Raw genomic sequence first — 14,775 nt, 5'->3', positions numbered from 1 at the left:
AAGCACCTACATTGAACACCTTCAAGAGTAAATTGGATGCTTATCTTGCTGGGATCCTATGACCCCAGCTGACTTCCTGCCCTTTGAGCAGGGGGGCTGGACTCGATGATCTCCCGAGGTCCCTTCCAGCCCTGATGTCTATGAAATTGTTCTGACTTGTGCTGGTCTTGCTGCTATGCACTGGGTTTTAGGAGAATGACAAGTAAGCTTCTCAAAACTCTGGTCACATTTTGCCCTGCTGCAATTTGACACTGCTACACCCAGTCATGGAGGCACAGGAGCTGTATCCACAGGAGGTTGCCTGCACTATCAGGATTTTTTTTTTTTTTTTTTTTTTTTTTTTTTAATGATAGCTAAGACTCCACAGAAGCTAAATCAGCTTGCTCTGACTACAGATGAAAGCATGCATGTTCTTCTAGTGAGCTCCGCTCAAGGCAATCTCTACTGACGGTGCATTCCTTGGACCAGATGTTTTTGTTTTCTTTTACACTTTTAAAAAATGTAAATTTTATTCTTCAAAAATGGTTTTGGGAGGGAGGCCTGCAGTGAGTGACCTAGTTGAGAAACAAAAGGAGAAGCAGGCTCACTTGCTATGGGATACAACTGTCACCCAAGGCACACGCATCTACCCAGTGAACTGGAGCCACCTGCCTTCCCGGCCCCCTTACTACTATCACCCCTTGCCCCCAGCTAGAGAGACAGAAACCCTCCTCTCTTCAGAAGTGACTGGGGATGGAAGGCAGGGGTTGCTGGCACGGATGTGGAAGGCCTCGTTCTTTTATGTATATGATCTTCCTCATGTTTGTAGCTGATAGGAGGCGCCCTGCTGGGGAGAAGAGAACCATTTTGTTAAGAGACATTACAATTTGAAATAACCTCTGTCTGGAACTGCCTACAACGCACTTCAGAGGAGCGATGGTAGCTCCTGTTGACACATCCAAGTTAGCACTTGAGTTAAATAATGTAAAACCGAGACTGCTATAATTGTGGCAGCACAGAGTAGATGGGGACGGGCAATTATATCGGGTGGAGGAGGGCGGCTTACTGAGTTTTGGCAAGCCATCGAGGGCCATATGACAGGCGGCCAGGAGCAGATGTATATTAATTTTCTACACTTTTAGGAGCCTCGCAAGCCAGATAGAATGGCCTAGCGGGCCGCATTTTTTGCCCACCCCTGGAGTAGATGCCCAGGTATTTCCACAGGGGCTTGGGTGGGTAGTTCAGCCTGTGTAGGAAGGGACGTGTTCTTGCCAGTAATCCAGCAAGTTTATTTATCATTACCTTGTGTAGGTCCATCAAAACTTCAGCAAAGGCCTCTGCTTTGCAATGTAGATATAGCACCAGTGTCCAGGTGCGATCTTTCCCAGGCATTTCTGTTTGGCCTAGAAGCCCCTCTACCGTTCTGGTGGGCAGTATGCATATGTGTAAAGCCGATTCCTGCCTAGAAGAATATATGAGCTCCACAGGCAAGACAAAGGGAGGTATCACTCTTACAGTTATGTAACTGAGGCTCAGAGCAATTATGTGACTTTCCAAGATAGCATAGGGAATTGGTGACCTCACTGAGACCTGAACACAGTTTTTTGGTTAATGCTGTGATGCACCAGACTGTCCTTTCTGTTCATTCTTTGTCCCTATGTATAGTTGGAAGAGGAGGGAGAGAGCCCCTACCTATGCAAATCTAACCCTGCTGTGATGTGGTTGTATATGCGCAATACTATTTTCTATGCTGACTTGCTCCAAAAGGGCCTGAGATGGGGATAGTGTTGAGCTCAGTATGACCATACTCTGCTCCACTTCACAGAGCGTCTGGGGTGGGGGTGGGAGGGAGCAGGATTGCTGCTGTATTATGCCATAACCCTGTATTTGCCTCTCTTTCTTCTGGGGCTGATTCTCTCCCTGGTGCAGTACAAGTGTGATTAACCTAAATACATTTGTGTTGCTCACTGTAGTCTTCATCTGTGCTTAATGCTCCTTTTTTCTTCCTTCTCCCTGTTCCTCATACCCTACAGGCTCAGTACTATGGTGAGATTGGCATTGGGACCCCACCCCAGAAGTTTACTGTGGTCTTTGATACAGGATCTTCCAACCTTTGGGTGCCCTCTATCCACTGTCATCTCCTGGACATTGCCTGCTGTAAGTACCTCTTTCCCTATGGAGCTGCCTGGTCGTGTGGCTTCACACGGCCTTCCATTCTCTGTGTAGCAACTTCAGGCACCAAGCGTCCCACTAAACCATCACAAGGGATTACCTTGTGCAGGCTGGGTGGGGGGGAAGGTTTCTAGGCAGTGTCAGTTTCAATCGAGCCTGTCTCGCTGACTTGCTGACCCATGGCAAAGCCAGCTTTAGAAATCAAGTGGCAGGTAACCCACTTGAATGTGGAAAGCTTGGAAAGTCAACCTTGTATGCCAGTCCCCAGGTCACCTCTTCCAGTTTAAACAGCTGCAGCAGAGCTGAGCTGGGCAACAGCTCTTGAACAAGATGAGGCATGTCTTGGCTACATTTGGCACTGATTTGCAACACATCATCCAGAGGCAGCCACTGTAGCTTTCATCTAGTGAACTTGGTTATTGATGGCAGCAAAACTACAGCAGCCATTGAGTAAGTATCTAGGGACCCACATGGCCTTCTGCAGCCTCCACAGATGCCCCAGCTGTTGCTGTTTCACTGCTTTCAGCCAGAGCTAGTGAGATTCAAGCTAGCCTGAGCTGGTCTGTGCACTGAGCTCGTCTGCACATTTGCAGCATATGTGACCACAGTCAGACCTCGCCTGTCTTGCATACCTGTAGCCAGGAACCGGAGTCAGAATTCTCTCCTCTTCTTCCTACCCTTTCCTTTAATTTTGTCCTACTCCAAGGTGGGGGAGGAAAGTTGAACACTTTACATTCTTCAGTATTGTCAGAGGAAGCCTTTTCCTTTGTCCTTCTTCTCTCTAACAATATCCCCACTGCATCATTGCAACTTTCATTCTGCTTTTTTTTATCTGGAAAGCAATGCCCTTCTTTTCTTTGAAGAAAGGGGAAAGAGATAACAAACCTGTCTTAACTGGGTCTCGGCAGCCCACCCAAAATAGAAGTATGGAACTGTAGGTGATGGGGAGTGGCATAGAAAAGTAATCGCTCCACTAAACTCATGCAAGGGGGTTTTTGTCCCTAGATCCCCGCCTACCCAAGCTTCATAATACCTGACTGAAGGGGGGGAGCTGAGGGGTAATGAGGCATAGAGGTAAAGCAATTTGCTTGAGGTCATCCAACAAATCGGTGTCAGAGCCAAGACAAGAACCCACATCTCCCAAACCTCAGTCCAGGGTGCTGTTAATTTGGAAGGCCTCTGCATCTCTCCCCTGTTCTTGTTTCTCTTTGTCACATCCCTGCCCACAGTCGTTTGTTTTTTTTTTTTGCAGTGTTCTTGATAGGGTTAACAAGCCATTCCATGTGCTGCGTTGCCTCTTCCCAAATCAGACCTATTGTTCAACATGAGCAAAAAAAAAAAAAAACCAAACCAAGCAAGGCCTCATCTTGTCACCTCTATTAAAAACATTTTGTTATTGTGAAGAGTGTGTGCACCTATGTTTATGGATCTATAATTAATAATAACCATATAGACATTTTTTTGTAGCCAACTAGCTTGTGAATTACAAGCTTTTTTGCCAGGTGATGCTATGATATAATAAATCACCAAAGAAGATGGTGTCAAATCCAGCCACAAGAAAATGCCTTTTAAAAGCCACTAGATGTGCTGCTTAAGCAGAACAGGGAAATATGTGGAGCCAACAAATATGCAAACATGAAAGGTGACCTAGAGTAGGTCTTCTGACAAGGGAAAGGAAATGAGACCTGAGACTTGCTTCTTCTTTTGCAGTGCACAGAGATGGCCGGGTACTTAGTTCATTGTGGGGGTTTTTGGAAGGACACAGATTCCACGATTAGAAATTTGAGTCTGCATAGACGGGATGCTCCAACATCTAGAGAGCAAGGGCAATGTTAAGTGAGAGCTGAGCAATAGAGGAAGGAATATGGGCCAGGAGCTCAAATCTCTGTGGTTCTGGTTTTCCATTTGTCTGGGAGTTCATTTTACATCTGTGCAGAGTGAGTGAAAAATGCTACCAAACCACAGTTCAGCCTACGTAGGTAGAAGTGGCTGGACTTGAGGTGCAAGGGAATGAGGTATGACCATCCTCTGTGGGCTTCTTAGCTTCCTTCTCTTTGGACAGGGCCCATCTAACTCCCCGAGTAGCAGGCATTCTGAGTAACGACATGCTTGCAAAGGACTTGATGCCTCTGCCCATTTTAATTAAGAAACAGTCTGCATCCCTAAGGTCCTCCAGCAAAACCAAGAAGAATTCAAATCCCTGATCTTTCTAAGGTATAAAACGGAAACATGAGAGCGAACTCCTCACACTTCTTACGTTTAAAGTCTCTCAGGGCATCTTCATAAAGAATCAAAAGAAAGGCTTGTGAACTGTTTTTAAAAACAAAAAAATATTTTGGGTAATGTTTAAGTGTTGTAATTGAACAAAAATATTGAAACTTTGCTCACATCTGAGTAGCGTTAAAGGCTCCCATGTCCTTCACAATATATGCATTTCTCTTGAGGCACTTAGGATGACTTGAGCATCACCCTCTTGGTTTCTAATGTCCCCTGACACACCCGCCATGGCTAGTGCTACATCTTAATATGTAGCAGCCAAATCCTATTAAACGGACAAATTGAATCTTGTTATTTAATTCCCCATCTGGTAGACACATGTGCAAAAGCAGTCCTGATTTAAGACATCCTGGGGAGTGGGGGCCTGTTAAGCTTAGCTGTACAACACCCTGAAGTGTCTTACAAATTAAAAATGTTGTTTGAAATGTAGGAAAAGCTAGGTGTGTTGGGGAGGGGACAAGTGAGGAATTTTCTGCAAAGCTTTCCCCCTGCCTTTTTTTGACCTGCTCCATTAACTAGTTTGTGTCTCTTCACTGCTTTGAATGGACACAAAGCTGTGTGCAATCTCAGCAGTATTGACTTTGCATGCTTACATTGTATCCTTGATTGCAGTGTTGCATCACAAGTATGATGCCTCCAAATCCTCCACCTACGTGAAGAATGGCACGGCCTTCGCCATCCATTATGGCACTGGGAGCCTGTCTGGATACCTCAGCCAGGATTTTGTGACGGTTAGTAATGACCACAGTCCATTTCTGCAAGCCATTTAAGGTCACCTTTGTCAGCAAAGCACATAAGAGCCATTGACTTTTCCACTAGGCTAGGGGCAGAGGTAGGAGTAGATTCTGTGTCCCTTGAGTCACGTTCCAGTGCTACAGACACTTGGCAACACTGCCTCCCTTTGCACCCTAAAGGTACATACTTCTGTGCAGTGTTGAAGCCAGATCTGGCTTGGTGATCTCAGCTCAGCTCCCTCAGGAACACCTCTCTACGTCATATTTGGTACCTTCTGGCCAACTAAGCACTATATGGGAAGGGAGGTTGGACTATCGTGACAGCACTAGAGGTCCTCCTGTCATTCAAAGCCTGAAACACGTCTTTCAGAAATTGGGAGTATGTGAACTGCCCTTGACCTGGAACCAAGTCTGAGGGAGGGAACTGGATTTTTCAGAGTTAAGAGGGTAGATGCTCTGTAAATTGGGTTCCTTGGAAACATCTTGGGCTGGACACCCAGGGAACGAGATACTCAACAATCATTTGTTACACTTGAAAATATGTGCCTCCAGCTCTTAAAAGCACAGAGGTGATTAGAACCCAAGCCCTGTTGAAGATTGGTGGGGCATGTTCTCCTGAACTATCTGATCTCCAGTGCTGGGTTGGTGTTCCTAGATGGGGGGGCCCCCTCTCAGCATACTTTTTTGATAGACATGTGGGTATATGCTACCTGTCCCAGTGGAAAAGTGTTAGCCAGCACTCTCTCCAGCTCTGTGGAGCAGAAAAACTACCTCAACCATACTTCCAGTCTGGCTGGCAATAGGTTTTTGCCAAAGTGCGTGTGTGTGTGTGTGTTGCATGAAAACCTGACATACAGTACAAGCATATGCTAGCACCTTTTTAAGTGGCTGGTGACTGTTGAACTGACTCAAAGTAGATCTTGGTCTGCACCATGTCTGACAACCCCCCCCACCTCCCCCCGCCGGGTGCAGTGCTGCAACATGTGCCCCATGACTGCTCGTGTCACCATATTGGGACATGTGGTGTTTCCTGCTGAAGATCTGCCTCCAGTGTTTTTGAGAGCAACTGTACCACTGCATTTCTGACCTTCATGAGTGAGAGCGGGAGCAGGGAGGTGGGGCTTGCTTGAGAACAGGTGCCACAGGCAGTTCTGGGAGAATGACCTAGACATGCCCACAGTTGCTGGACAGACTTCACAGCTGCATCTGAGTTTCCTATTAGGGAGACTGATTGGCAGTATTTCCTCAGGAGGAGCAGGGATTTGTCAGCCCAGAATGAATGGGGAGGTAGGACCTTCCAAACTGAGTAGAGTCCTTCTCCATTCATAAGCCCTGTCCTGGACTTTGGGGCTCTGCTGTTCCTGACTGCTTCTTCCTGCAGCCACCTGTAAGTTCCTGGCACTACATCAAAGAGCTGGAGGAGGTGGCCTATGCCAGTGATTCTCAGCCGGGGTGACCTAGCACTCAGGGGGTGCTCTGAGATCCTTTTAAGGGTGTCACTCAGTATAAGCACCGTTAGGGGTGCAGATACCTACGCAGGATTCACAGGATTAAATCCAAAGATTTGAAGTAGGAATCCCTAGTGTCAAAAACATTGTGACCTGTTGTGGTGGTTCCAAGTTCTCTGTAACAGAAGAATAGCTCTAGTATTTTTCCATAGTCAAAAAATGAGTAAAAATTAAGAGCTGTCACTTTCTACAGGAGGGAAGGCCCTTGAATCTAATAAGGGGTCTAGACCCTAATTGTTCAGTTGGGACCTGGTGGCATTTAGAGTTTGTTTTTTTTTTTTAAATAACCCCTCCAAGGCACTTACTGCTTTTATTGAATTAAGTCATTTTGCAATTAGCAGTGAATTCTGTTGGGTTAATAAATATGATCTGAGCAAGCAGACAGCTGTTTCCATCAGTTGCCAGCAGGGAGAGAGCGATGTGTGTTGGGGTTTAGATGAGGAGTGAAGGGATGTGGTTTGGAAGGGGGCTGCTTTGGCAACAGAGTGGAAACGGTGATCCAAAGCAGCTAGCTTTTTATTGAGCTGCAATTGTGCCGGCAGGTTTCGGTGCTTTCCTGTTTAATGGAGGGAGTGAAGTGAGTCAGAAGCTTTTTTTAAAATTATCATTGTAATGCCTTCTTCTTAATTAGCTGTCTGCTTTCCAATGACTCTGAAGGATTCTGCGCCTGAGCCACATCACAGCCAACACATACCACGCTTGGCTTCCACAGGGGCAGACGTGACAATACCTTTGGGCCTAATACTTCAAGGAGCTGAGTTCACAGCCCGAAGAAACTGAGTTCTCAGCACCTCGTGGGTTCTAAGATCAAGGGCCCCACACCCAAGTGGCCTGATTTGTGTGCCTTGTGCACCACAAACTCCCAGTGAAGCCTTGACTTAAAATACAGGCTTGGGTTAACTCAGGTTCTTGCTGGGGTGGAGACTGGCATAGCCACATCAAAGTCAGCAGGATTGTGCTCTGAGGGTATCTGGCAAGGAAACATAAATAGTAGCTGAGCAGAAATGGGAGCCTGTGTTCTTCCCTGCCCTGGTTTCACTCAACTCCTGCCCCTCACCATGAATTCTGGTACTCCTGAATCTTGTATGTGCCACCCAGGAGATCTCAGAGCACCGGGCTTCCATGGTGCAGATGGGTTTGGCTCACCAAACAGTGGATGTGCCCTTACTAAGAGAATCCCTGCTCCCCTGAGTCCCCCTCAGGGCAGAAATCTGCCAAGGTTGCACTGACTTAGTAGAAATTTGAGGATGGGTCTGTTTCTCGGCTGCAGTAGAGAAAGTGAAGGGATCTGGGAGCTGGGCAACTTGCTGTGGAGAGTGAAGTCCTTCCTTAGCCACACAGCAGGTATAGTAAGCTGTCCCTTCAGCAGTCAGCCTCCTCCTGGATGTCTCTCTGGATGGGAGAACTTGGGGCCAAATCCCTAAGTGGAGTAAATGGCCATTGCTAGAGTGGAGTTGATGAAACTACTCAAACTTAATATTAGCGGGGGAACTAGTCTATAGTCTCCTGGCCCCTTTCTGTTGGTCTTTCTGCTGACACTGCTAACAACGGTGCCAGTTTGTGCTGCATGATGCAGACACCTGTCTGTAAGGAGCTGGAGTGAGGCCACCGAGCAGCCAATAACTAGTAATGATTTTTCAGTCGCTTTGTACCTGGGCAGGTGCCAAGTGAGTAACTTGGAGGCAGAAGGTTTTGTAATTCATTGCTGGTGATCTGTTAACAATGCTTTCAGTTTTGGAGCTTGCAACCCTTCTTCCATCTGGTGAACCTGACACGAGGGAGGTGGTGTGAGACTGCTCAGAGGCAGTTACTCATGGGCATAACTGTTCAGTCAGGGATGTAACTAGGTAATTTTCTGGAATGCAGCTTTCAGAACTGAAAGAGAAAATTGTCTGGTGCCTCCAAACATGTTCCAGGTGATGTTCCAGCTGGTTCAGGCCAATAGGGGATTTAGCTCTTCAAATATTTAATTTCTGGTAAAAAGAATTGAAGGGTCAGGTTGGTGTAGTAATCGCTCCTGCAGATTGCACTGTATAACTGACTACTGAAGCATGTGACACAGGATGCACGTCTCAGGCCTTCTGCCCCACATCCTGTTCATGGCTTTTAGTGCTTCATTTTAAATGACACTTGGTATTGCCATACTTGCTGTACAATTCGTATAAAAGCTCCCTGTGCCACTACCATGCATTTCTTCACATGTGCACAACTACCCTTGCCCAAACAAGGGGGACCTAGTTAGAGGGGTTATTTTCTCATGTCAGCTAAGGGAACTGAGCTCTTCATTCCAGGGTGGGACTTCTCTCGCTGTGATGCTGCTGTTTGGAGACTGACTCATCCTGGGTGGACTGCTGAGGAACAACTGGGATGCTGAAAGCATCCCAGTCTCATTAGCAAAGGCACCTGTGACTTGCTTTTAAGGCTTTAGGAACTGCTAAAGAGAACCCCAAAGCCATCTCCCCATTGGGTGAAAGCTGGCAGGGGAGCTCCCCTAGTTTGTGAGTTGGATATGAACACCATAAGAAAGCAAAAGATTGCAGCTTTCCTATTACAAATGTTTCTAATAAAATGGTTTTAATAAAAAAAAAAAAAAAAAAAAAGTGTGCCAGCCCTGGTGCCTGGCACACAATATCTGACCTTAAATTCACATCTGCCTGACTGGCAGTTTGCCATTCCTGCTACCCCAGTGTAGTACTTTCATTCCAGCTTCTTTTGTGGCTACTTAGCTGAAGGGGAACCTATTCCCAGCTGGGAATATTTGCCATCTCTGGTCTCAAAGGATTTAAGTGGGTCCATAAGGACACATGAGAAAGATACCTTGCTCTGATGGCCTTGCAGCAGAAAGTGGACAAACATGCCACAGAGGCCAACAGTTGAGAAGGGAAGTTGCAGTGATGAGAAGTTGTAGACAAAGCGATGAGGGATTGGGATTCTTGAAGGAGGAGAGGCTACTTGAGATGTAGAAGCAGCATGAGGCAAGCACTAAAGCTTGAGAGACAATAGAGTAAAAAGGTGTGATTGTAGGTGTGAACAAGACTGGAGGGCCTTGTGGCTAGAAATCAGGAGCTTGAATGCAATGCAGTAAATAACAAGAAGCCAGAGGAAGCCAGGAAGGGAGTGGTGAAGTGGTAAAGGCAAATAAGTAGTGACTATCAGGTAGTAACGGGGAGAATAAGTGCAGGGCAGGCTGGCCTACTACAGGCTATAGGACTTGGGAACCAGCTGGCTAGTGGCAGGGTGGAGAGAGCAAGGACTGGGAGACAGCAAGGGGGGTGAATTCCACCCATGTGGTCAGACATGCAAAGAGCAGAGATGGAGAGGGAATGAAGGTGGGAGGCTCTCCACTGGAGCAGGGACTGGGAAGGGGGCAGTGGGCTTCTCAAGCAGTGTCATAGAGGTGCTGGGTAACAATAAGCTGGGAAGTCTCATCTTGCACATGGAGGAGATGGAACAAGGGGTGCTACAGCAGAACATCTGACCCAGGAAAGGTAATGTGAGCATTTCTGGCTTGAGAGTTGCAAGGAACCAGTTATTTTTTGCTCACTCTAGGCAGGAGGCACATCCTCAATGGCCTGTGCTTGCATCATGGTCTCCTAGCTTGGGACCCCAAGTGTGAGCAGTTATATTATACCCCTGATACAACCAGAAACAGGGGTGGGGATGAGGATTGACTTATGGTCTCCTTCTGTTTCTAGGAAAGCAGCTTCTCCTATCCCTGTCCAGAGATGCTCTTTTCAACTGCATATTTTTATCTCCCTTCTCTCAGCTTGGTGACTTAAAAGTCAAGGACCAGATCTTTGGTGAAGCAGTCAAGCAGCCTGGCGTAACGTTCATCGCTGCCAAGTTTGATGGCATCCTGGGCATGGCATTCCCAAAGATCTCAGTGCAAAAAGTCACGCCCTTCTTTGACAATGTCATGAGCCAGCAGCTGATAGAGAAGAACATCTTTTCCTTCTACTTGAACAGGTGAATGGGGTTTGGGTAGTACAGAGTTTGCCTGCGAGGGCAAGAGGTTCTAGTTCTCTTCATTTACTGGAGGCCTCTTTTTTTTTTTTTTATTGCCAAATCCTAATCCAGCCTAATCCTAGCTTGATTCTAACTCTGAGCCACATCCCCAGCAAATGTAATTGGGTGCAGCTGTATGCAAGCTGGTGTTGCTGTGCGATTTGGCCCCCAAATCCTATTTGTGTCATATGGTCTGTCTCTGAACTTTACGCTCTTTTTGAAGGAGGTGTGGGGAGCTTGCTTCCACTCTAGAGTCTCTCCCTAACTGTTTTTATCAGCAGGCTGATATTTAAATTCTCTGGTCCTTGTCCCATCTGATATAAACCAGTATGACTCCATCACTGGAGCTGTGCTACCTTACACCAGTTTATCACCTGGCCCTTTATTACATCTCTACAGTGTTCCTGACACGGGACAAATTAATGCAAACCCTGCCAGGGGAGCTTTGAAGCAAATGGCCTGATTGTCACTGGACAAGAAAATTCTCCTCTCCCAGTTAGGCTCTCCTTTCCCACTGGCTCACCCTGCATTTCTCTACTGCTTCGCCCTTCAATCAGAACGGAGGCTCTTTGTGTCCTTATAGGTGTCGGTGACTACACAGAGCAATGAAGTATTGGGCTCCGGCTAGATGAGCCCAACCCAGTATTTGAAAATAGAGGGAACTGGTTTGGGTTTGTCCACATGGGCAATACACATACAGTACTTGATGGATCTTGCTTCTAGGCCTTTCAAAAGGCCTGATCTTCCACTGCCTTTATATTGGTGTGTGGAATTCCGCTGCTCTTAGAACAGCATGAGGAGACGTAGAATTGGGTTTTGATTTTTGAAGAGGGGGTTATGTGCTGGGCTATGAGCTCCTTGGTGGATAATGGTTGTGTGTAGGTTCCAAGCAGGTGAAGGGGCATGGAGAAGAGAGGGACAATGGCATGAGGAGGTGCTGATACTCCGAGCAAGTCTTCTGCCTTGAGAAATTCAAACTCCTCTGGCTGAAAAGCATCCTATCTTTTTTTTTTTTTTAATTCTCGCAGCTAAAAAGCCAGCTCACTTCCCCCATGCCCTCCGTCACCATACTTCCTCACATCTGCTCAGTAGCCTTCTTGTCTTACAGTAACCTTGAATTCAGTTCTGTGGGCTGGTGGCTGCAACAGAGTCGGGCACTGATAACATCATAGTCAGCTGCATCTGTTTTCCTTCCTCTTTCCCCCTCACCCCCAACCACATAGAAATAGTCCCTCATTATTAGTGGAATGGGGGGTTTTAGCTCCGTGCTTTGTACAGGTACTCGTCCTGCTCCTGCCACCGCACACTATCTTCCTAACTTCCCCTCACTCCAGTCACCCAGACAAAGAAGAAGACACCTGCAGCTACTGGTTAAACAAGCTGGTTAGCTTTGGGCTGTCACTGATCAGTGAGCTATCTTCCATTTGCCTTCTCCTGGCATGTAAGGAGTTTATTTGGATCTCAGCATTAAAGGTATGTAGCTGAGGCTAGATGAAATTGTGACAGAATATCTTGGCCCTTGGGCAGCTTCTAAAGTCTCCTTCTATAAATCCACACACCACCTTCCCTAAGCCTTAACCTCTGGTGGACCTTTTCGTATCAGCATCCTGCTTTTTCATTACTGTCCCCTGCACCTGTCTGAAGTGCTCCCTGGCAGTTGGGGGGAAGATGGTCAGAGGAGGCGTGTTCCCACCTCCACCCTTGAACTGAATAGACCTTCTGTTTTTCTTTTTCAGGGACCCAACAGCTCAGCCTGGAGGGGAGCTGCTGCTGGGGGGCACTGACCCCAAGTATTACAGTGGTGACTTCAACTGGGTGAATGTCACTCGTTCAGCATACTGGCAAATTCACATGGACCAGTGAGTTCCTCCGGTTTTTGATTACTTGCACAGACACGCGCACACCCTAAGGCTGGAACCTGTTCCAGAGGCTCGTAACCCAGAACAGAACTAGACTAGCCAAGAGGAAATGTCTAATCTCTAGCCCAGCCTTTGGCCTTCTACAACAGACTACTGTTATCTTAGTTTCAAGTAGGTGAAATCCCACCAAATTGTGGGTCCTAGCAGCCTCACTTGCCTCCCAAGTAGTTTGCTGTATGGATGGCTGATGCCCCTAGTGGGGATGAAGCATCAGAACTGCCTGCATATGTGCAGGGACAGAACAAGACCCAAAAAATTCAGTACTTGACTGACAGGCCCTCTTAGCATGGACGCACACTAGTAATCACTCGGCATTGTTCAGGGGAGAGCCAGAGAGAATGAACATGATTGAGTGGGCTGAGCTGTGAGCCAGGAAGCCCTGAGTCCTATTCTAAATTCTGCCATGTGGTGAGGATTTAATAGCAGCCTGTAATTACAGAGTGCCTTTTATCCAAAGATCTCCAGTACCTCCCTTCCTTGCTCCTCCCTGGGACACAGTTTTTAAGTGCAATTATCCCCAGGTTCTCTAGTTTTTGCAAAGTGACTTGGAACCCTTGGCTGAGAGGTTTTCACATGAGCACAAAGGACTGGGGTATTTAATGTGAGCCTAGACCCAGCCAGCCCCCCCATCACCTACCTAATATACTTAAGTAGGTGATTGCTCTCCTCTCAAGATGGAAATGTTATTTAGTCCTTTAACCCTTTGCTTCTCACAGTAATACACATTATAACAATATAATGTGTATTATTCCCCTGTAAACATGGAAATAAAATATCTGCAGGGAAAATGCCAAAGAATGTGAGACTTAATGCCTCACCATCCAGGGCTTCTGGCTCCCACTTGCTGAGATGACAGGCTCCAGCCTTCCATGCTTGCCCTAGGCTCTTTACCTGAAGAGCATGTAAAACAGCAAGAGTACAAAGCAAAAAGTTGCTTTGCCCACCTATTGCCCCCCCCTAGCCCTCTGTGCAGGCTCTAGGGAAGCAGAGCCATGGTTCTTGCCCAGCAAAGCACAAGTGCAGCTGCCAGCTCAGAAGTACTGTCACTGATGTCAGGTGGGACTACTCGCATACCTGGAGTTCAGCTTTTATGCTGGATCGGGACTTCTGAATGTTCACACTCCGGGGGGTTTTATTTCTGCCTTCTCCAGTCCATGTTAGCATGTGGTTTTTATGCAGTTCTGTTAAAGCTTTGTCTCTGGTAGCTGGTTGTTTTTATATGTGCAAATTCCACTCCAGCTGAACAAAGGTGTCTCCTTCTCTCCCACACACCCTTACATGCGTGCCTGGGAACTGGGAATCTTCTGTGCGTAGGTTGAATGTTGCCAATGGGCCGACACTGTGCAAGGGAGGATGTGAAGCTATTGTGGATACAGGAACTTCCCTCATCACTGGACCAACAGAGGAAGTGAAGGAACTGCAGAAGGCCATTGGAGCTAAACCACTCATTAAAGGACAGGTAATAAGTCTTAGGCAGGGGTGTTTTAGAGTTGCCTCTTCTTCCTTGGTGTCAAGGTCCCAGGCATCATCTCCTCCTTTGAACCTTGGCACTGGCTTCTCCCCCTCTTTCAACATATTAATGCCAGGCCTCTTCTCCATGTTCTGTAGATCTTCTACTTTTTCCTCTTCTCTGCCCACCTCCCCATTCCTTGTGCCAACAGCCTCCTTTCACCTCCTTTGTTCAAGCCTGTCCCTATGCACTTGAGAGAGACTACTGACGAATAGGCAGGGAGACAACTGTGAGCATATCACCCCTGAGCATACACCTGTCCCATGTAGGTCCCAGAATAAACTCAGTCTAGATTTGTTCTGCATCCTGCCTGCTCTTGCCTCTAGACTACCAGCCTCTTGGGGCAGCGACTTGCTGCATCTCTGCCATAGTGAGGCATGGGCTGGGCATCTTGCAGTGCTGCATACAGACTTCTGGGCAGCAGCTTGTCAATTCCAAACAGCAATCAGTGCACTTAGATTTTCTCCTGCTTCGGAACCTGACCTCTTTCTCGGTGAGGAAGGAGCCAGTTGCTACCGAGAAACTGTAGCTCCTGGACCGTGATGACCCTAGTCCTACATAAATGAAGACTGAAGCAGCTAGTGATGGAGTGGACTGGAGACTAATGTCCTCCCCACATCCTTTTGTAGTTGGATCCCAAGTACCCTCCTTGGAAACTCGAGGAAGGGGGT

General features: G+C 47.1%; 1 protein-coding gene across 1 annotated transcript in view; it reads left to right on the top strand.

The window, feature by feature from the left end:
• CTSD (cathepsin D) overlaps positions 1 to 14,775 on the top strand; it is a 36,549-nt gene that overhangs the window by 16,821 nt on the left and 4,953 nt on the right. Inside the window, exons 3-7 of the mRNA XM_019551656.1 lie at positions 2,013 to 2,136; positions 5,041 to 5,159; positions 10,437 to 10,636; positions 12,412 to 12,534; positions 13,909 to 14,053. Of these exons, the coding sequence (XP_019407201.1) occupies positions 2,013 to 2,136; positions 5,041 to 5,159; positions 10,437 to 10,636; positions 12,412 to 12,534; positions 13,909 to 14,053 (711 nt within the window). The remainder of the gene's footprint in view (positions 1 to 2,012; positions 2,137 to 5,040; positions 5,160 to 10,436; positions 10,637 to 12,411; positions 12,535 to 13,908; positions 14,054 to 14,775) is intronic.

Source organism: Crocodylus porosus, unplaced genomic scaffold, assembly GCF_001723895.1.
Source record: "Crocodylus porosus isolate Cpor-Errol unplaced genomic scaffold, CroPor_comp1, whole genome shotgun sequence".
Lineage (NCBI taxonomy): Eukaryota > Metazoa > Chordata > Crocodylia > Crocodylidae > Crocodylus > Crocodylus porosus.
Note: the sequence above shows the minus strand (reverse complement) of the source record. Positions and strands in the feature narration are given on the sequence as shown.